The following is a 24138-nucleotide window of genomic DNA, read 5'->3' on the forward strand; positions in this document are numbered from 1 at the left end:
TAGACAGTTAAGCAGAGGAGAAAGATCATGCAGTTGCCTTGACTCACAGCCTACAATGTGAATGGAAAGCTTATTAGGTACTATTCACAGCAGGATTGAAGATAAGTGCCTGCCAGTGTCCCTTAGAACTGACCACAGGATACAAATCTAGGAAAACAAGGCATTAGTTCCTCTCCTTTATGACTTCATTAAATGATTCATTCCCACAGTTTCCTGGACTTTGCCAATTGTAAGCCACTGTCTTACAAAGGAAGCAGGTTTCTGCAGTCACTTCTTGCTCTGACATTGCACTGCAATGTCATACTGCTCTTCAGAATACTGGGTTGAACTGGAAAGAGCAGAACTAAAGAGCACTGTTCAACCTTGCATAGAATAACTATGAGGGAAATGCAGCCTTGAAGACATCTGTTAAACATAGCATAGCATCATGGGGGATAAATAAAATTGTCTTCATTATGGACACTCTGAAACCAGAAGGCCTTTCTGATCAGCTGGTGAAACATTACTACAGCTCTTATCTGTGTTGTGCCTAAAATTTGCTAGTTAGCATGTTCTCTTGATGTCACGTTGTTTTGGGAATATGAGAGTGTGCACAGTGTTCTTTCTTTTGCACAAAGTTCTTTCTTTTTCTTCCTCATTTTTTGAAAGCAGGCATAAACAAGTGCTAATGAGTGATGATGGAGCCTCTGCAGAGCTAGTACACATGCAAGGCAGAGAGAGAAGAAAATAAGTAAATTAGACTGTTCATGTGCTTCAGGGGTGCTAATGAAACTATTCTATATGCACTATAGATCACCAGGTGGGCAACAGCAGCATACCAGTGTTCTGGTCAGCCACTATTCCTGCAGCATGCCAGCTGTCTCTGCGTCAGTGCCAAGGGGCAGAGGGTAGAAAGTAAAGAGAACTGTGGAATGACAGCAGAGTGAAACAACAAAAAGGGATTTAAATGATGCACCCTCATTCATCTTCCACACATAATGTTCATATGCTCAGGCGGCACTTTGATATTTTGTATTTTCTTGTTTTCACTTCCATTCTGCCTAACATACCTATGTACAACTTGGGCTTTTTCATATCTTTCCAGTAACATATTCTGAGTGATCTCATCCAGTTCTACAGTACAGATCATCATGGGTGGTAGGATCACAGCATTCCTTGAGCTCTGCTGCCTTCAGTGTTGCCAGGGAGTTGCCTCACTTCAGTGTCATGGTTGCACAGAAAGTCTTTCTTCTCAGTTAATAATAAGCAGTAAAAAAAAATCCTGAAGACCACACTAAAAGGCATATATCTGAGGGCAACATGCATCAGCATATTAGTAACTCACAGTCTCTAAGCACTACTAGTGAAGTGTTTGCAAAATGAGCCAGGAAGAGAGCAGAGATCACCAGGAAAAAAAAAAATCTGCAAAATAACCCATAACAAAATGAAAAACAATCACAAATAAGGAGTTTTTATGTGTCTCAGAAAGTATTTTTTCTGCTGGAAAAAAAATACCCCCTATCTTGCTGAAACCATTCCATAGATATTCAGACAGAATTTCTGTTAAAAAGAAATAAATTAAGTCACTTGCATAAGGCAATACACACCTGGGGAATTTAATTCCTTGAACAGAATGGTTAGGAAACTCTGTCGCAAGATCATGTAGGTTCCATGGAGCCTTTAGATCCTCAAGTCCAGCCATCCTCCTAACATGATCAAGTCCACCATTAAAATATTTCATGAAGTTCCACATCTAGAGGTCTTGGATGCCTCCAGGGACAGCAAGTCCACTGCATCCTTGTGCAGACTGTTGTAATACCTTAGCAGACTTTTTGTGAGCAAATTCTTCTTTATATCCAACCTAACCTTCCCTGTATCTACTTGAGGCCATTTCCTCATCTCAATTGAGAAAAAGAGACCAACACCCAGAGAGCAATGAGGTCTCCCCTCCTTTTCAACAGACAAGACAACTCCAGTTCCCTCAGCTTCCACTCATAGTTCTTGTTTTCCAGTCCCATCAGCAGCTCTGTTACTCTTCTCTGAATGAGTTCCAGCACATCCACAACCTACTTGCAGTGTGAAGCCTGTAACAGGCCACAGAATGTCAGGTATGTTCTGTATCACCAAGCCAAGGACAGGACAGTCACTTTTCAAGGCCTGCTGACCACACAATTTCTGATGCTGGTCAGGAGACCGCTGGCCTTCTTGGCCAGTTGGTTGCACAGCTGGCTCATGTTCAGCCAGCAGTCAACTAGCCTCACCAGGTCATTTTCTTCTGGGCAACATTCCAGCCAAACTTCCCTAAGCCTACACTGCCACAAAGTACCATACTGCACCCAGTATTTAGCTTTGTTGAATGCCAGAGAGCTGGATGCAGCCAATCCATGCAGCCTAGTCAGATTCCTCTGCAGATCCTTCCTGCCCTCAAACATATCAGTGTTCTTCCCCAAGCTGATGTTATCTGCAAACTTAGTGAGTGTGGACTGATTACCTCATCCAGATCACTGATAAAGATATTAAAGAAAACTGGCACCAGTCCTGAGCCCTGCAGGAATTTCTTCAGTTGTGTTAGATGAGACTCTCTGAACTACTGGATGAATACTTGCAGTTTATCTGCTCCTATGGCTGCTCTCCAATACCTGCTAATAGGTTGAAAGAGATTACTTTAAAATGTGCACAAAACATCTTTTAACTGACTACAAAAGACTGTTCTGTGTGACCCTTTCTGCATCTGCAATAACATTTTCCATAGAACATCTACAGTCACCTTACCAGTGTGCAACTGAATCCATTCTACAGCAGGAAATGCTTGTGAGGAGCCTACTGGATTGTCCATTCTCACCATTCATGGTAGTTATCAACATACATAAACATAGAAATAGTGCCTGTCAACTGGTCTGTACACAGGCAGTCTTGTTGGAAGGAACCACCTCCTGAGTGACTGAAATTTGCATCCGTACAGTTCTCATAAACAGTAAGTTCAGTACTTTGTTGTGGAGGCAGGTGGGAGTTCAGTTGCCTTTTCATAGATCAGAGCATTGTCTCAAGTCTGCATCATCTCATCTTTGCAGAGTCAGGTTGGGAAGGTTCTGGATCACATAGGAAATGAAAAAGTAGACAGAGGCAGTGTAAACACAGGCATAGACTCATACCCAACTGTACCACTATTGTAACTATAATTTTCTTCTTGTAACAAAACTATAACTGAATTCCATAGATTTCTCCACAGCTGTTCTTTTTTTCTTTGAATGAATATATTTGTGCTTGAACATGCTATAAGTCCCTATACTACTCTGAAAAAGAGGGTTTCTGTTTTTCAGTGTAACAGAAAGCATCCTCACTATGGTACTGAACATGTTGTCTTCATCGTGTCTGTGTTACAGTATTTTCTGACATCAATCTCCTGTGTTCTTGGTGACTATTTTCTTTCCATTATCTGCTTCCTCTGCCCACATCACTTGTCTAGCTGTCTCACCTGCCATTTTGCGATCATTTCTTGTCCCAGCTATTCTGTGTTCCTGCCTTAAAAAACTGCTCAGCTTAGAGATTCATTCTTCCTATCCTTTCAGAGGCCTCGGTGTTGCAGTTCTCAAGCATCCTCTAATTGTCCATCAGCCTTTCTGATCTTTTGTCCTGCCTGTGTAATTTTCTCTCTCTTCGCTCAGTTTACATTGCATCTCTTTCCCACACATCAGATCACTGTTACTCATAAAAGTGTAGGGTTTTCTGCTTGAAAGGTGTTGGAGCTGGCAGGGAATGAAATAAATATCAAAGCAACACCCTTGCCGAGGATTAGGCAGATTACAAGGCAGTGATCCCCTCTTTTCATTTCATACTCAGTTTCATCTCTTCCTATTGATTTGAAAAGAAGAGAAATATGCAATAGGCACAAATTCTTACACATTACCCATGGGACTGTGGGAGGTGACGGAACTGGTTGGTGATCAGGAGGGACAGCCATTATCTAGGCAGTAATAATGATATTCTGTCACAGCTGTGGCTTGTTTGTATTGTAAATACAATGTGATGTTCCCAGCAGCCAAGGGAGTGACTCCAGATTTCATGCCATTTTATTGAAGTTATGCCCACACTGCAACTCAAGTGGTCCAGATTCAGGTTGCACAAGCACAGCAAGCACCTTCCCTGGTCAGGGCAGCCTGACCAACACAGGTCAGGTTGCTCTCAGAGTCTGAGTGAGATAATGGCCTGCAGTCATCCTCTTGGACTGTAGCACAGAAAGATCTTTGAAATCAAATCTAACCTCATTAGAACAGCTGCTTTCCTCCTGCTTCCTGTACAGCAGATGGTAACAGCTGTGGGAAGATCTGACTGCATTGTTGTGGCACAGAGCCACAGCCATGTTTCGGCACAGAGCAGTGGAAATGTTAAGTATCTCCTTTTCACACAGGCAGCTCCCAGTAGATCTGAAAAGTTTTCTCCTGCATGGAGCACTGTAGGAACACTGAAGCCATCAGCAAATAAGGCTACACTGGCTTGCCACATTTTCCTTCTATTTTAGAAGAAGGTGATGTGTAAGCTGTCACGGTTTGAACTAAAAATCCAACCGCGTCCGTGACAGGGGCCGTAGGCCCCGGAGGGGCCCTAGGCCGAAAGGAAAAAGTTAATTAAGAAAAGAAAACAGCGGCAACGATCTAAGGAGGCACACTTATTTACTAAATACTATATCGAAATACAGGATAACACAATATAATACAATATAATTGAAAATTGAGCTAACGAATCAAGCAAAATAGGAGAGAGAATGAGTCCCGTAACCGAGAGGCCTACTGTGAATCTAGGCGAACGGCTGAAGGCTCCCACACACTCCCCTGAACGCCAGAACTCGAAAGACGTCAGTCTGTTCTGCGACAGAGTTAATATAGAGTCCAGGTCCCGTGACCTATCGTGTTGTTCCCTGGGAGATGTAGTCTTCTTCTGTAAGTTGCAGATTCAGTAAAATTATTCATGCTTAATATGATGTTATGATGTGGAATACTGATAGCAAAAATTACAAAATTATTAAACCATGACATTCCACCCCTTATTCTACATCATTACATTATATTTATACATACTTACACACTTATATGTATAATTGTGAATAATCAGCAACCTTATTTTTTCTCAACAATCTATATTTATTCCATACAAATCCCTAAGTTGAGAACAAAACTCTATAACCTAATTTACTATTTATTAATTTTGAGAAAATGGCAAAACTGCCAGAAAAAGGAAAACATGTCAGCGGTAGAGGGGAAAGGCAGCGCTAGTAGGGCGTCCCCCACATCAAGGTGCACTCATCCTTTCCCAGCCACCACAGCAGATTTCCTTTTGACTTATACTTCTTTCCATGTGTGCTCTACACATGCATGGCCAGTGCAGGATATAGAGTCCAGATGGAAAACTTGCTTACAGAATGCCTAATTAAGGTATATAGAGAAAAAGTGTTTCCTTAACATTAATCCACTCTATCTTAAGTCCTATACCTAATTGAACTATTCTGTACCTAATTGAAATATTTTCTGAGACTCTACCTATATATCTACAGGAAAATCATTGGCTGCACTCCCCCAACATCAAATTCCCTTGTGGTACACATTGGACATTCCCATTTTTGTCCATCACCCACCACGTGCACCCAGGTCCCTGGGCAAAGACAGTACCCCGGAGAGGTTTGCCCTTTCCAGATGCTGGAAGGACCCAAACCGTCTTTCCCAACACGCTCTTTATGTGTATTACAGGAACCTTATCTCCCTCCACGGTACGTAGGGAGCTGGATTGGTTAGGACCATTACGATTACTAGATCCTCGAGTGTTGACCAACCAGGTGGCTTCTGCTAAATGGTTCTCCCAATTTTTATATGTTCCGCCACCCATTGCTTTTAACATAGTTTTCAACAACCCATTGAATCGTTCAATCTTACCAGAAGCTGGTGCATGATAGGGAATATGGTAAATCCACTCAATGCCATGATTTTTGGCCCAAGTGGTTACAAGGGAATTTTTAAAATGGGTCCCATTATCTGATTCAATTCTTTCCGGAGTGCCATGCCGCCACAGGATTTGCTTTTCCAACCCTAATATGGTGTTTCGGGCGGTAGCATGGGGTACTGCGTATGTTTCGAGCCACCCAGTGGTTGCCTCCACCATGGTGAGTACATAACGCTTACCATTGCGAGATCGTGGCAAGGTGATATAATCAACCTGCCATGCCTCTCCATATTTATACTTTTGCCATCGCCCTTCCCCCCAAATAGGTTTCATCCTCTTGGCTTGTTTAATTATGGCGCATGTTTCACAATCATGAATAACTTGAGCAATAGCGTCCATAGTTAAGTCCACCCCTCGGTCTCTGGCCCACTTATATGTTGCATCCCTTCCTTGATGACCTGAAGTCTCATGGGCCCACCGAGCTAGGAATAATTCACCCCTGTTCTGCCAGTCCAAGTCTATTTGAGCCACCTCAATTTTGGCAGCTCGATCAACCTGATGGTTATTTTTATGTTCTTCAGTAGCCTTACTTTTAGGCACATGAGCATCTACATGGCGCACCTTTACAACAATGTTCCTTATTCGGGCAGCAATGTCTTTCCACAGTTCAGCAGCCCAAACAGGTTTACCCTTTCGTTGCCAATTATCATTTTCCCACTGTTGCAACCACCCCCATAAGGCATTTGCCACCATCCATGAATCAGTATAAAGATGAAGCATTGGCCACCTCTCCCGTTCAGCCACATCTAAAGCCAGCTGAACAGCCTTTACCTCTGCGAATTGACTTGATTCTCCTTTACCTTCGGTGGCTTCTGCAACTTGTCGTGTGGGGCTCCATACAGCAGCTTTCCATCTGCGATGCTTCCCTACAATACGACATGATCCGTCTGTGAACAGGGCAAATTTCTTTTCGTTTTCTGGTAGCTCATTGTATGGTGGTGCCTCTTTAGCACGTGATACCTCTTCTGTAGGTGGTGTTTCAATTTTTTTACTCTCAGGCCAGTCCATGATCACTTCTAGAATTCCAGGACGGCTGAGTTTTCCCATTCGAGCTCGTTGAGTAATTAATGAAATCCACTTACTCCAAGTGGCATCAGTAGCATGATGGGTGGAGGGAACCTGTCCTTTAAACATCCAGTTTATTACTGGCAAGCGAGGTGCTAGAAGAAGCTGAACCTCTGTCCCAACTACTTCAGAAGCAGCCCGAACCCCCTCATACACGGCTAAGATCTCCTTCTCAGTTGGAGTGTAGCGCTCCTCAGACCCTTTATATGCTCGACTCCAAAATCCTAGGGGTCGGCCTCGGGTCTCTCCTGAGGCTCTTTGCCACAAACTCCAGGTGGGACCTTTCTCTCCAGCAGCAGTGTAGAGGATGTTCTTCACATCCTGTCCCGTCCGTACTGGCCCCAAGGCCACGGCACGGGCTATTTCTTGTTTTATCTGCTCAAAAGCCTGCTGCTGCTCAGGACCCCATGAGAAATTATTCTTCTTCCGTGTTACCTGATAGAGAGGGCTCACTATGTGGCTGTAGTTTGGGACATGCATTCTCCAAAAGCCCACTACTCCCAGAAAAGATTGGGTCTCTGTTTTATTTGTGGGCGGAGACATAGCAGTGATTTTGTCAATCACATCTGCTGGGATGTGACGACGTCCATCTTGCCATTTTATGCCTAAGAACTGGATTTCCTGGGCAGGCCCCTTCACCTTGCTGCGCTTAATGGCAAAACCAGCTTTCAAAAGAATTTGGATTATCTGTTTCCCTTTCTTGGAAACCTCTGCTGCTGTATGGCCCCACACCACAATGTCATCAATATACTGCAAGTGCTCAGGAGCATTACCCTGTTCCAAAACAGCTTGGATCAATCCATGGCAAATTGTTGGGCTGTGCTTCCACCCCTGGGGTAAACGGTTCCAGGTATACTGAATACCTCTCCAGGTAAAAGCAAACTGTGGCCTACATTTTGCAGCCAATGGGATGGAAAAGAAGGCATTAGCAATATCAATGGTGGCATACCACCTAGCTTCTTTTGACTCCAGTTCATACTGGAGTTCTAGCATGTCTGGTACAGCAGCACTTAATGGAGGTGTAACTTCATTCAGGCCACGGTAATCTACCGTCAGCCTCCATTCCCCACTGGTTTTACGCACTGGCCATATGGGGCTGTTAAAAGGCGAGTGCGTTTTGCTAATCACTCCCTGATTTTCTAATTGGCGAATTAGCTTTTGAATGGGGAGCAATGAGTCCCTATTGGTGCGGTACTGCCGTCTGTGAACCACTTTGGTGGCAATTGGTACCTCTTGGTCTTTTACCTGGAGCAACCCCACAGCAGAAGGATCATCTGACAGACCAGGTAAAGTTGACAGCTGCTTAACACCATTTGTGTTTACAGCAGCTATCCCAAAGGCCCATCGATACCCCTTGGGATCCTTGAAATATCCCATCCTAAGGTAATCGATTCCCAGTATACATGGAGCCTCTGGACCAGTCACAATAGGGTGCATTCGCCAGTTTTTACCAGTGAGGCTTATTTCGGCCTCCAACATAGTCAATTCTTGGGAACCCCCAGTCACTCCATGGATATAAATTGGTTGTGTCCCTTGGTGACTTGAGGGCATTAGGGTGCATTGTGCACCAGTGTCCACCAAGGCTTTATATTTCTGTGGTTGAGATGTGCCAGGCCACTTAATCCACACAGTCCAGTATACTCTGTTGTCCCTTTCCCCCCCCTGGCTGGGGGCAGGGCCCCTCTATTGTTTACCTCGTTGACTCGCAGCGACTGGAACTTTCCCCCGTTTGGAAGAGTTCACCTTGGTGGTTGTTTTGGATTGTAATTCTTTCACTCGTGCCTGAAGTGCAGAAGTGGATGAGTTATACCACTTCTTTATATCCTCCCCATGATTACTCAAGAAATACAACAAAGCAAAACGTATGGTCTTATCATTGTCGTTTGCTTGAATACGAGGTGTCTTATCGTTGTCATTTGCTTGAATACGAGGACGTCTCTTTTTTATGGTTGAGATTTTCGATGATACAGGTCGAGAGGAACTCATGTTGTTTAGCTCTCTCAATAGGCGATCGTGGAAATCCTGGTTTCCATCATCTGGTACCACCGTGGATTCATCTACATCAGGCACATTAGCCAATTTGTCAATAATATCACTTTGTGTTTCCTCCACTTTGTCTAACCTTTCTACTATTTTTTTTCCCATTTGGACAATGGCTGAAGTATAAAGCTTAACTTCTGTAGCGCTTATAAATAACTCAAGCTCCTGAAGTCTGCTAATTAGCTCATTTACAAGGGGCTTTCTTTCCCCTTTGCCATATACCAATGCAAGTGCACTGGCATGCTTTTCTGGAGCTGCCTTTGTAAAGTCACGCCACATTTGTCGTGGAACGTGGACTGCTTCAGGATCATGTAATTGGTTTGGATTGTTACGATTGAACTGGGGGCTGTAGAGCATTTCCACCAGAGCCCTTTCTCTCAAAAATTGGATACCTTTCTCCATATCAGTCCATTTCTTTTTCTCAGGCTCCAAGTCCCGTTTAAAGGGGAATCTGTCTCTTACCGCTATCAACATCCGCTTCCAGAGGGTGTAGGACTGATTTTGGCATGTGCCTATACCTCTGTCCACACGTGAGTCCCTGGAAATGCTACCCAGTTGGCGAGCTTCACTGCCATCGAGCCACGCACTGTTGGCACCATTGTCCCAGCAGCGAAGTAACCAAGTGACCATATTTTCTTTTGGCTGACGTGTGAAATCCTTTCTCAGATCTCGAATTTCACTCAGTTTAAAAGATCGATCAATAATGGTCGTAATACTTTGCTCACCTTTTGCTCTATCAGGAGTCCCAGGTGTTAATGTTGGCAGCTGTGTTGATGAGGCTGCCCCATCTATAAGTTTGGACTCGAGAAATTCTCGTAAAGAAAATTTAGCTTTTGGCTCCTCGTCTGACTCTGACCCTGACTCTGACGCTTGTGTTATTTCCTCCAGGCGACCTTCCTCCTTCTTCCTCTCTCTTAACTTTCTCTCTCCTAACTTCCTCTGCTCCTCTGACTTCTTCTCCTCCTCTAACATCTTCTTATACTGCTCTAACAACCTCTGCTCCGCCGACTTCCTCTGGTCTTCTGACTCCTCCTGCTCTCCTGAGTCCCCCTGACCTCCTGAGTCCCCCTGCTCTCCTGAGTCCCCCTGCTCTCCTGAGTCCTGCTCTCCTAACTCCCTCCGCTCTTCTAACTCCTTCTGCATTTTCTCTATCTGAGTTGAAACTCGTTTTGTTTTTCGCCCTCTTACAGGGGCAACCAACATTGTATCTGGTGCCCCCGGTGGTTGGTTAAGTTGGAGTACATACGGTTCAGACTTGAGGGTGTCGCATTCCGCCCTGAGGACGTTATAACTAGACTGGAGGGCGTCGTGCTCAGACTGGAGAGCGTCGTAGTCAGACAGGAGCTCGTCGTACACAGACCGGAGGGTGCTGCGACTGGCTTTGAGGGCGTTGTAGTCGGCCTTGAGGTCAGTGTACAACGAGTCAATAGAGTCATGTTTGACCTGGAGATCGACGCACTTACACAGGAGGGCGCTGTGCTCGGACTGGAGAGTGTCGTGCTCGGACCGGAGGGCATCGCGCTCAGTCTGGAGAGTGTCATGCTCGGACCAGAGGGCATCGCGCTCAGTCTGGAGAGTGTTGAGCTTGGTCTGGAGGGCATTGTGCTCGGTCTGAAGAGTGTTATGCTCGGACTGAAGAGTGTTGTGCTCGGTCCGAAGGGCATTGTGCTCAGTCTGAAGAGTGTCATGCTCGGACCGGAGGGCATCGCGCTCAGTCTGGAGAGTGTTGAGCTTGGTCTGGAGGGCATTGTGCTCGGTCTGAAGAGTGTTATGCTCGGACTGAAGAGTGTTGTGCTCGGTCCGAAGGGCATTGTGCTCAGTCTGAAGAGCGTTATGCTCGGACCGGAGGGCATTATGCTCGGACTGAAGAGTGTTGTGCTCGGTCTGGAGGGCATTGTGCTCAGTCAGAAGAGCGTTATGCTCGGACTGGAGGGCATTATGCACAGACTGAAGAGTGTTGTGCTCGGACTGGAGGGTGTCGCAGTTGGATTGGAAGGCATCATGCTCAGTCTGGAGAGTGTCATGCTCGGACCGGAGGGCATCGCGCTCAGTCTGGAGAGTGTCATGCTCGGACCGGAGGGCGCCGTGCTCGGACTGGAGAGCGTCGTGCTCGGACCGGAGGGCGCTGTACTCGGACTGGAGAGTGTTGAGTTGGGATTGCAGGGAGCTTTTCTCATCCCAAAGTTTTTCTGCGTCAGCTCTAAGACTCTCTTTCTCGTACCAGATTGAGTCTCGTTGGTACAGGAGATCTTTTCTCTCAGCTTCAAAAACTTTTTCTCTCTCTACCTTCTCATCCCAAAGTTTTACTGCGTCAGCTCTAAGACTCTCTCTCTCGTACCAGATTGAGTCTCGTTGGTACAGGAGATCTTTTCTCTCAGCTTCAAAAGCTTTTTCTCTCTCTACCTTCTCAGTCCAAAGTTTTTCTGCCTCAGCTCTAAGACTCTCTTTCTCGTACCAGATTGAGTCTCGTTGGTACAGGAGATCTTTTCTCTCAGCTTCAAAAGCTTTTTCTCTCTCTACCTTCTCAGTCCAAAGTTTTTCTGCCTCAGCTCTAAGACTCTCTCTCTCAGGAATGGTATTGACTAAGGCCCAATAAGCATTAGCTAGGCCCAAAATCATTTGTGCCTCCTGAGATCTGCCTGAGCCACAACATTCCTGCCTCAAATATGCAATCAAACTCTCAGGATTCTTCAAGTGTTCAGGAGTGAAGCTCCATAACACTGAAGATGTCTGTCCTTTGAGAATCTCTTCAATTCCCTGCCACTCAGTATTCTCTGGTTCTAGGGAAGACTTCCTCCGGATGTTATAAATCCAGATACTGAGTGAGATTATTACAATAATCAACAGTAAGATCAGGGAGATTAAGAGTGTGGCCCACTGATCATTCAAGAACTGCATAAAGGATTCATAGAAAGAAAGAGGAGCACGCTTAAAAATCACCATTTCTGTATAATTAGTTGCATTAGTTGCTCCCTCTGGAGCTGTATACAGATACGAAGTGAGCATTGCTAACCATGCTTTCAATTCATTATACAATTGTATAGCTCCATAAGAAAAAGTGGCTAGCTTAAACATGGCCCAATATGTTCGGAGCGTCTCAAAAAAGGAACCAATGGCACACAGTCCCTGGTAAAACAAATTTAGTAGAGAAAACATTTTTTTTTTTTTCCTCCAATAGAGAGAAAAAAGTAAAAGAAAACAAAGCTCAGCAGTGTTTATAAAATATACCGGAGTATTGGCAGTCCGCCTGGACTTTCAAGGTCAAGCTCGCAGGTGCAGAATCGCAAACACGAGATAGCTCCTTAACAGGGAAAAAAAAACTCGTAGCTCTGTTAAAAGCTAAAAGAGCAACAGAAGAAAACACAGAAAAACAGCAACTCAATTTGCCCGCATTCTCCACCAAAATCTGTCACGGTTTGAACTAAAAATCCAACCGCGTCCGTGACAGGGGCCGTAGGCCCCGGAGGGGCCCTAGGCCGAAAGGAAAAAGTTAATTAAGAAAAGAAAACAGCGGCAACGATCTAAGGAGGCACACTTATTTACTAAATACTATATCGAAATACAGGATAACACAATATAATACAATATAATTGAAAATTGAGCTAACGAATCAAGCAAAATAGGAGAGAGAATGAGTCCCGTAACCGAGAGGCCTACTGTGAATCTAGGCGAACGGCTGAAGGCTCCCACACACTCCCCTGAACGCCAGAACTCGAAAGACGTCAGTCTGTTCTGCGACAGAGTTAATATAGAGTCCAGGTCCCGTGACCTATCGTGTTGTTCCCTGGGAGATGTAGTCTTCTTCTGTAAGTTGCAGATTCAGTAAAATTATTCATGCTTAATATGATGTTATGATGTGGAATACTGATAGCAAAAATTACAAAATTATTAAACCATGACAGTAAGCCAAGCTAAACTATAGCAACCAAACAATTGGTTTGAGACTTAGATTAAAATCAGCCCCCAGTATATGATTTCCATACGTTCTTTTTTCCCAGTTTTCCTGCTTTCCAATGAAATGTAGGAAAGAAAATTTTTCAAACTAATGTGCTTGGGAAAAAAAGCTCATGTCTGTGAGATTATCTTTACATTTCTTGCTGATATTGCCATAAATTACATGACTAAATCATTTTATGATATCTCTATCTCCAAGGGTTTGTTATTTAAACTAAATATGAGCATCAACATTGGCTTGTGTTTAGCTCCTACACATCTAAGTAATTTAACTTTCTGACATCTTAGCACAAGGCATTTAACATAAAATTATGAAGAATGTTCAGAACACAGAGTTAACTTTTTTGCACATACTGTGCTATCAAGCCAAGCTAGATAGAATTACCTGCTCTATCTCTAGCTATGTGAAAGCTACATGGCAAGTGGTTATAGGACTGTGCATATGTGCTATATATTATTATATCCTACTCAGATGACATGATGACATACTACTTAAGTAGTTGCATTTTAGTTTCAAGTAGCCTTTGGAAATAGATTCACTTGACACAAGATAAATAGTAAAGCTGTTTCCTGCATTTCTGTCAGGACTTGAAGTGGCTGATATTTCCTGACTAAACATGGCGCTAGGGGCACGCTGATTTTCAACACTGATTAAAAAGAATTAAAATAGATATGCAAACGTGAAGTAACTTCTGTAAGATTACCAGTGGAATAGATGTTTTGTAAACTCTCTTATTGTTGAAACCTTAAGCAGTGGAAAGACAGAAATGATAACTTGTAAATTTCGAAGAAACCCTCAAGTCAGCAATGAGGCAGCTATTAGAAAAATATGTAACATGGTCTGCAAGAGCGAAGGAAGAGTCATAGTAAACTAATAAGTAAACAAGCAAAGAAGAAAGAAATTTGAGAGAAAGAATAGAGAAGACCTGACACTGATGGAAACTTCCTGTATTGCTGAACAGCAAGTTGCAAACCTGGCAGGGAGCGGACGTGGGAGATAAGACATGGGGCAAACCTGGGCAAAAAAGAGAGCTTAGGAAAGCTAGTTCTGCTCCATATAAGCTTCTGCATTAACAATAGTTCTCATTGCTGCCTTTGAGGTAATAATCGTTGGAAATGGACAGATAAAAAGTCCTTCTCCGTAAATGAATTAATAGACAAAAAATAAACAACAAACAGTGATTATTGGTTTTATGTGGTGGTCCAATTTTTCTCCACAGATTTATCTACATCTCAAGGAGACATCAAACTGCAGAAAGCTTTCCTTGCCTTGTTTGCTTTTTTACCTGCTTGTTTCCAATATAGTTGTCTATTTTGGCACAAGGTTAATAAAACGATGCAAATGGCTTTTTCCAGCTGAATTATGCTCAGAGAAACATAATAGCTAGAGATGGAGCTTATACCTTCACAATGGCTAATGGACACACAGGGCATTTCTAGTTTAATAGGATTCTCAAATTGTAGTCAGTATTTAGATGAAACTGTTTTAAAGTATAATTTGTTTAAGGGAATGTATTTGGGCCAGTCTGTGTTTTATCTGAGTTGTTATTAAAGCAAATGACACTAATGTAGCTGCCCTGATTGTGTGACAATTTTAACTGCTTCTGCAATATAACTCATTGATGTATGTGTTCTCACATATTTACTTTCTGTTTGTCACACCAGGCATCCATGCCGAGAAGCTTATTTACTTATTGGAGAGTCTCAAATATGTATCAAACATACACGTGTTGTTTATCTTCTTAGGTTTTGAATTTTTTGAAACAAGTGCCAAGGACAACATTAACGTCAAGCAGACATTTGAGCGACTTGTGGATATCATCTGTGACAAAATGTCTGAAAGTCTGGAGACAGATCCCAGCATTACTGCCGGCAAGCAGAACACACGACTAAAGGACACCCCTCCACCACAGCAACCCAACTGTGGCTGTTAATGCAGCTACCAGTAAAGGCAGCTCCAGCGCGTTCTGTTGCCAACAGAGTATTTATGAATGGTCTATATGCCTTTATTTATACTGTCTTAGTAATTTATTTGGGAGAAAAATCTTTTATTCTACATTAGTATCTAGTTGAGTATATGTACGAAGATGGGGATATTAATAGTTTGAAAGAATAATCTGATTTTAGCTTCTGGCTCTTGCATGCAGGATGGCTATTAGTTTCTCTGTTCTTTTTACTGTTTCACGTTATACTTCAGCTGGTGCCATGTGCCTAGAATTGACTTGCTTCACCAGTTTCAAATTATATAGTTGAATCCTTAGGACAGCGGCCAAGGTATTTTAGAATAAACTTCCTGATGACATTTATATTTTCTCCTGACCAAGAATTAATCTAGAAATATTATTTTAAAGAGCCAGTCACTCATTCTGTCTAGATCATTTGTATGAGGAAAACTTCTTGAGCATACTTCCTGAGTAAGACTGGGCTCAGTATGTTACACATCGTGTGCTTGGAAATTGCAGAAGTTAGAAGGAGCAGACCTTCAGCCTTCCTGAACCTCCAGCCACTTGCCCTTCCTTTGAGAGTCCAACTTGATGCAGGTGTTCAGTGCTGATCTTCAGAAATATTAGGTACTTCATCCTGGCCAGCTTGCTTGCATGCTTACAGACTGCAGGTTTGTTAAACTCCATTCTGAAACTTTACTCATTTTCTCTTTCCAACATGCAAATACTTTGGTGGTTTCTGCCCTAGCAGAGGAGGGCTAATCAGATCTTTTTATTTCCACCAGTGTTAGATATTGAACATTCTGTTCAGTTATTACCCCTGAAAAAGCCAAAACTATTACAATAAGTTGTTCATAGCCAAATACTGTCTTTTCACATTGCTGTCAAACCTGCATGCTTAAGCTTTCAGGAACTGTATCTCCCATTCAGTCACTGGGACTGCCATCAACTTACTGGCTACTAATTCCTGTCTGTCATTCAGACCTAGTGTAGACATGTTGCTGATATCAATGAGCTTGAGTTTGACCTCATTTTTACATTGATGAGGAAATCTTTATTGACAAGACAATCACAGATTGGCAGGATTTTGGTAATAACTTTAGGAATAACAAGAAATAGTTATCATTTCCTAAGTTAAACTGAATGTATCTGTGAAATCAGGAAAGGCTGTGAAGTACACAGACTCATGCACACACACAAGAAGGTAGAATAAAGTACAAAAATTCTATTTCAAACAATTTCTTAAAAGTAGTCATATTCCACAGTTTTAAAAAGTACTCATCTGGTAATTGGTGGCACATCTATGTCCAGTACACTGAGCTTCATGCAACACCTTTACTTCTGTAACAGAGACATTTTAAAGCCAAACTGCATAATTGGGGCAGCATTATCTGTTTTATTGTTCCTAGTAGACAGGCTTTAAGACAAGTGTGACATTTCCCCAACTGTCTGAAATACACAAAAATTAAATATAAAAATAAAAATAGGAAGACAAATTAGAAAATGAAAGTAACAAAAGGTACTGCAAATGCAAAGGAATCCCTCTGCACGCATTCCTGTTTCCAAAGGCAATTTATGTAAACACTGGGGAAAATGGACACTTGGGTGTTTTTGTTTGTTTCTTTGTTTTTGCCTTTGTTTTTGTTTTGTTTGTTTGTTTGTTTGCTGGTTAAATAACCTGTATAAACTTTGACATGGTGAAAAACAGCTTTCAAGCAAGGCATATGGAGACACATGCAAAACGGAATGGCCACCGGGGGGCAACATTGGCTGCCTAACTTAAATGTTTCTTCATTCTAGGGTTTTAAAACTTAGGCCCTTGTAACAAGTTTCCTTAAGCACCCATTTTCCTAACAGACATGGAGGCTGAACCTTCACTTGCTGAATTTCACGAAGAGAAAGTATTGTCCCCTTTGGAGCTGATGAGCAGTCGGGAAGAAGAGGCATGTGTTACTGCTACCATAACCCAGCCTCCAACAGGGCAGTACTTTTCTCTCCCATGTGTAAGGCAGCATGTTGACATCTGTGCTGAGGAAAGTTCACTGACACTTTTTCACCCACTGGTGATTAATTCAGATTAATGTGTTCACATCAGATCCTTGGAGTTTTTCAAGACAAAAGTAGGTAAAATCCTGAGCAATTTGTTTTGACCTCTCAGCTGACTGCTTTAAGGTCATTGGGCTGGGACCTGCTTATTTCCCATCCAACCTGATTTACCTTCCCTTCCACTGAAATTTGACATTTCTGGATGTTCAAGGAGAACTTTTCTCAGCAGTCAGGTTTACCTACTGTTGGAAAAATAGGTTTTGATTTTCCAACCAGTGGAATAATTTGGCTTTTGAAGCCACATGTTTCACAGCAATATTGAGTTTTCTGCTATAAATTCTAATTATATTCAGATGACAAGCATCATGAGATCTCAATGCCTTACCTTCCTAGGGTAAAACCTGGCTGTTGCAGAGGAACATGAAAGACAGAAGGGCTTCTTGGAAGTAACTTACTACTCCTTCCTCAAGCATTATGAAAATTTAGCTTGAGTTCTGCGGAAGCCAACAGGAGTAGAATTTTCATTTTACTTGAAATTACGCTTTGGCCTGTTTCATAGCACAGGATCTCCAACTGAAGAGTGTGTCAGAACAATTCAGCTCCAACTGATCCTGAGACAGACTGCAGTTTTCTTAAATGCAAGCAGAGGTACATTATTACTGATCATTTTGGAAATTCCATCTTAGCCTAATCAAGGGTCAAAATTCAAACAATCAATAGATCATTCTTCACCCCTATCCAGTAGTTGCTGATTATGAGTTAGCCACTGGAGGAAACAGAAGCAGTATTTGACACAGTTCTGCTAAGAGAAAGGATCAGGACAAAAAGTGATATTTTAGTGATACAAGAGGTCTGCATCATTAAATTGAAAATATACAGAACTATTTTCAGCCTCACTGTTTTTGAAGTACTCACACACTTTTCACTAATTTGTTGTCACTCTCAGCACAGAGATAAGACTGATTGTCATGGAGCTTCATTGTTCCAGTCACAGATGACCTCTTCTGCAAAAATTTAGGCCAACTGATGAGATATAGCAGTTGTCACAGAGAGTATATTGCATTTTGAGGAGTTTAAACATCTCTGGTCAGAGCGTCCTGAGTTCCATAGTGCCAGCTGAACCATCACTTCACAACCTATTTTCCAAGTCACAAACTATACTGATGCTTTTAGCAGCAGGCTAACCCTGAGCAGGGATAGTTTAGCAGCCTTACCATGCTCTGATATTGTACATCTTGCTGTATGATCAAGCTAGTGCTCAGAAAATGCCTTGGGATCACACAGGAACACAAGACACAGTTTGACTCCTGCAGTGCTTCCTGGCACCAGCCAGCCAGAGAGCTAGCTAGCCTTGCTGGGTTAACCTTCAGACATGTTTCCAATTCTGATAAGAGTTTGTGTTCACAAGCATTTTAGTCCTTATAGCATAGCTAACTTGCTAGCATATTTTTGTTGTTGTTGCTGTAGTTTGTTTATTTAGATATGTTTGTTCAGGCTTTGAAATACATATAAGCTAGCTGGATTTTCTGTCAAAATATATTCTCTCTGAACAGCTGTGTACGTGACTGTTACCTGGAACAGTTTGTTCCTCTGTGCTTATAATTACTGCAATGCTTAGAGAAACTACCTGAGCAACTACATCTCTGTGGCCTTTCCAGAGCACCAGTCTCAAAGATTAAGCTTTCTTCCCAGTCTGCTCAGTTCTGTATACTCAGCTGTACCACATGCACTTTCTTTCAGGAATGAAATATTTATTGATACACAAATTCTGCTGGAATTTGATCCCAATATTTGAGAATGCTTTGAGTTGAATTTTCAGTTGGGTGAAAACATGATGGTAGAAATTCTACATCTGCCTCGTTTCTGCAACAGCAGATGAAAGATGCTGCATTTGCATTCTAAAAACAATTTATCCCACAAACTATTTTTTTCTACATTTCTTTGGGAGAGGCAAGTCATTACCTGTATTTTTAAGGGTGTCAAATAAATTACTGTTCTGCTGACTGACTGTTAGGACAGTTTTGTCCCTGGCCTGTTTCTTAGACATGAGCATGTGAGTCTTGTTCCTCTTTTGGATGACAGAGCAGTTTGAGACCAGGAATATGTGAATCCTTATAGATCAGCACTTAGGGAGTGTAAAGCAGTATCTCACTTCTGCCAACAGATAAGTGAATTCTTTTGATTTACACTGTTTTACCTATTTACATGGGCTTTTCAGTGCAGTCTGACTTCAGATTCTCCAAGGTTCATCATAAGTTTAGTGACATTTTTTAAAGAGGCAACTCAGTTCGATTATTTGAACAACTTTTACCAGTTTCTTTGTTAAGAAGAGGTGAATACATTTCATCTTACAAATTTGTTTTGTTTTGTTTTGTTTTTCCTTCCTTTTATTTTGCTTTGTTTATCCATGGATATTCACTGAATCAGAATTGTAACTACACACATTTAATATGCATATGCAGCAGTACATCTTTGACGCTCACTCACTTCCTACTGCCACTTATCTCATTAAGTGCAGCTTTCCGTAAATGCCACAGTAAACTTACCCAGAACTCATTAACACCAGAAATCCACAGGGTTACATCTGTAGACCATATGTTTATTTCCCATGGTCCCAGCACATGTAGGTGGCTTGTCATATATAGAATAAGGTACCTGGTATTTGATTTGATGAAGGAGAAGCAGAAGAGCAGTAATTTCAGGTTCACACATAACATGCATTAATGACAGCTGGGGACTGCATACCACTTCTGGCGATAACTTTACTTGAGTAACTCTGACATGTACCTGCAACTAGTGTTAAATGAACTGTTTGTGTGCGACTCCTCTTTAATATTTTGTCAGTAATGTCAGATGTGTTGTGGCTCAGATGGACTGTCTGAACGTGTAACCTATATACTCATGTTTGTGAAACTGAAATGTCTTAAATGTTGCATGAAAATATGTTATAAAAATAGATATGTTTTCTATTTTTTGAATACCTCAAAACTGAGGAATCATGGGCCAATAAGTGCAATATTTAATGACTTACTCAGTGTATATAAACCTGTGTGAGAGGGAGAAGTGCTCTGTATGTGTGGTGAGTTGTTGATGATGCCTGTGTGGCTTAAGATTTCCAGTAGCTCTGTGTGTCTTGTAGTAAAATTTAAATAGTAAATGCTTTATCAATGTAGTGTAAAAATACTCTATTCTTAAGTCATTTAAACTATTTTTTCATATATGAGATGATGGTATAAGATGTCTGTATGTTTATTGCAAGTGCATGTCAATTTTACTTTTAGAATTGTGAATGTCCTCTTTGGAAATGGTCATATTACATCGACACTAGTGGGACAACACATTTAGTCAGAAGATGCCTGTAAACATGTCTGAACTATCTGCGTATATTTTTAAGCATGTTCCCTAGGGACATTAGAATAACCTCCTAAAGCATTGTCAGCTACATTATCTGTTTGCCTATACTGCATTATATCATATGAGTGTGTTTCCTTCAATATGATGTAGTTAACTCATGATATCTGAAAAATTTAATAGGAGTATCCAATACTCTTGCAGATAAGTTTGCAATCTTCAGTAGATACCCTGATTTAACATTTTTTGGGTACAGCCTGACTGTCACAGTCAAAGTGGTCTGTCACAGTGGACAGTGACTTTAGTTATTTATGCCAGTTCAGTTCCCTTACTTTTCTAGATCCCAAAGAAGGAAAATAAATACATCCTTAAATATATTCACCCAGGCTCTTCACTCAACAGCTACATGGTCCTTAGCATACTTGGCAAAAAGTGCAGTCCAGAATCTAACCATGACATAAAAATGAGAGATCATTCCTCTTTCCTCTTATCCTTGCATATTTCTGATAATTCTCTAAGCACGTGAGTAAGGCTGTCACTATTCAGCAAAACATTCAAATCTGTAGGGCATCTGTGGGACTTCTAACTCTGAAGCACCAGTGGTTCCCAGTGGTGCCTATGGACTCCACAGAGAAGAATCTTGTTCTGTTAATTCTTGCTGCATCTCTGGTTTGGAAAAGAGTATGTCATGATCCCTGGAAATCTGATAAGTAAAGTTAGGCCACTGAGACTGGGACAAGGAGAATAACTGTAATGAGATTTTTATAAAAACCTCATTAAAAAGTGTCTAAATACATCTTTAGTTTTATCTGGTGATTTTATTCATTTATTTATTTTACAATATACAAAGTTAATTTGGTTGGTTGTTTGCTTGGGTTTTGTTTTGTTTTGTTTTAAATTAGACTCATGAAGAAAAGAATTGAAGTCTGAGGCCTACTGGAAATCATTATTGTGGTTTTCCTTTCCTGTGTCTCCACATAGTTCCTCTGAGAAAGCAAATAGCCAAACTGCATTAAGTAGCATAGGACAGCACTTGCAATGACCTGAGCAGCCCTTAAAATTCTTCTTGCTTTAATACCTTGTGCTATGAAACCTCCTGCAAAATTATACAGGCTGGGGTAAAAATAAAATTAATTTTGAGAGAATTTGAGATTTCTTAGTAAAAGAAGTAAGTTCTGGACATCTTTATAGCTAAGCAGCGGGTAAAGTAAATGTCATAATGGGAAGTATCACTTAAGTGCATATATACAGGCTGCTACAAGACTGGGGATATATTACCTAATTTTTTATTTTGCTAAGTGACCTGAGTATTCAAGGGCTGGCAGATAATTTTACCTACTATTTTTATTATTCCTTATAGACCTATGAATATATACACAAATACTTACCTTGAAAATATGTAGCTGTTCTGGCTCCTTCAAGCTAACTAACTTGCTGAATTGTTCTTGATGATAAGTTGTTGAAGTTTTTGCTTAGGATACATTTGTGAGGGGAAGAGACTCAATCTGTTCCTCCTCCACCAGCTACTTCTGCAATATAGTAACTGTGGTTCTAAAAAATATGTTAGTTTAAAATGCTGATGGGTGACAAATGTTGTGAATCTTAGGCATTCATCCACAGGAGTTCCTGTCTGAACGTGAAGTACAAGTTTTATCCATGTGCAGAGTTTTAAATCTATGTGGACGTAGAGACTGTGTGTATTCCATTGAATATTCTGTTTGTATGTGACTTCTGTATACCAAGTGGATTTTGTTTGTTTAGCTTTTGTTGTTGTTGTTGTTGTTAAGAGACTTTTTTCCCTTTTCAATTACAATAAATATTCAAGAGAGTATATTCATGAATATGTTAGCTGTGGTGACATAGTCTTACCCTCATTCTCCCTCTTAACTTCTTTTTACCTACCAAAACTGTGAAAAAATGACTTCATTTTTTATAATTACAGTCATCTGCAATAATGTATTACTGAATATCCCCTCAGCAGCACTGGTGAGTCTTAGATCTGCTTCCATCCCATGGTTTACTGGACATTTTGCCCCAGGACTCTGTAAAAGAAAGATCAGAGATTTTCCTAGAAAAAGCACAACACTGTGGCATCCTACATGTTGGCCTTTTAGCATGAGGTAAAGCTTTTTAATTTTTGTTTATCTACAAACTGCTGAAGAACCTGCTCACTTGAGTTCACTTGCAATTCAGTAGCTCCTGTTCCCTCTCATTGTTGCAATGTGCTTCAGTCAACTATCCCAGTTTTTCTATTATCTTAACATCTCATCTGCAGAGCACATATTGTCGGATTAAATCCCACTTCTCACTCAACACAAGGAGCTTTCCAGCATATTACTGAGGATCCCGCATCTCCAAGGAGGTTTTGCTGAGCAGCTCACAGCCCTGATCCACAGAGCTTGTCTTTTTGGCACTGGCTCTTGTTACTGAATTGTCTTTGAGAATGGAAGTGCTCGCAGCTACCAGCAAACATAGTAACTTCCCCATCACCTTTGGCTCGCCACTGATCTGTGAGATTGCCCCCAATGTACTTGCTCTGTTTAGTGGGCTAAATGGAAAACAAGTAGGAATGAGGGGTAAGAGGTGAAGGATAAGGGAGAAGGCACAGACATACTTCTGACTGAAACCTTGGAACCAGGGTATTTTTTCATTCTTTGTGTTTGGAATACATTAGAACTTTAATCATGCAGACCTAGAAAGAAAATCACAGATGGGTAGATGAGAATGGAAATCCAAAGGGATAAAGCCTGTTTCAACAAGTGTTTCTTTCTCATGAAATCCCACTTGTATCATTTCCTGTCAGAAGGATAGGCAGGATATAGTAAGTTTCCAACTGCTGATGAAAAAGACTTCAGAAAAGATGATGTAAAGGGAAGGTCCAAAATGATGCAGAAAAATGTGCCTAATTTGAATAAGAAAGGGCAAATGGGCACAAGTTCCCTGCAAAGTGAGGGCGGTTGATTTTGCAATAGCAAGTAACAAAACCAGGAAAGACAAAATGCAGGCATATACCCAACCAAATGGACTCGGAAGCTTAGTCAGAAAGCTGAGGCCACTGAGAGCCAAAATGTGAACAAAATTGTATACTATGCAAATATCGATCTCTAAAGTGAAGAAGAAAGGTCCCTTCAGAATTTTTATCAAGTGTCTTAATTTACCTCTGAGTTCGTATGCACACATGCAATACCCTGGCAAGTTAAATCATAAGGCAGAGGATTTGCAGCTTAGCTGGATAGTATGGAAAAGCTGTAGTGTGGTGAGCTCATGTTGTCAATGACAGGCACAGGCAATAGGAACATGGTGTGAGGTCCTGTCACCCATGATTTGTTAGACAGAGGGTGTGCTCAGGGCCTGATCCCAGGGTGCCTGGGCTCTGTCAGGACTTGAGAAGCTGGAGGTGCTGGAAGAACAGCAGTAGGAGGAGACACCCCAACCTGATGCATGACTTGATTCCCCAGAGAAGGGGAAGGGTAAGCACTCACTCGAGCACCACACCACTGAAAGGAAGAAAAAGAAAAAGCCACATGGGCATCATGAAGTTATAGAATCATATTCAGTATGCACACATTCAGGCACATAGCAGACAGACTTGCTGGTAGGCCTGTTCTGGTCTGCTGGGCTTTCCAAGGACCCAGGAAATGCGTATGCTCTTGTTTCAAACAATTGCTTGTGGTTAGAATATAAGTCTATGAATAGCTGTAGAACATCTTAGGGTGCCACACAGGATGCCTGCCCCTCAGTAGCCTCTTGAGGTTTTAAGATTAAAATA

The 24138-nt window shown here is 41.7% G+C and overlaps 1 protein-coding gene across 1 annotated transcript in view; it reads left to right on the forward strand.

Annotated features, from left to right (window-relative positions):
- Positions 1 to 22210, forward strand: part of RAB3C (RAB3C, member RAS oncogene family) — a 133445-nt gene extending 111235 nt beyond the window's left edge. Inside the window, exon 5 of the mRNA XM_015848775.3 lies at positions 14776 to 22210. Coding sequence (XP_015704261.1) covers positions 14776 to 14963 — 188 coding nt within the window. The 3' untranslated portion in view covers positions 14964 to 22210. The remainder of the gene's footprint in view (positions 1 to 14775) is intronic.
- The last annotated feature ends 1928 nt before the right edge of the window (positions 22211 to 24138 follow it).

This window comes from Coturnix japonica, chromosome Z (assembly GCF_054131305.1).
Source record: "Coturnix japonica strain WE chromosome Z, WE-NBRP24, whole genome shotgun sequence".
Taxonomy (NCBI): Eukaryota; Metazoa; Chordata; class Aves; order Galliformes; family Phasianidae; genus Coturnix; species Coturnix japonica.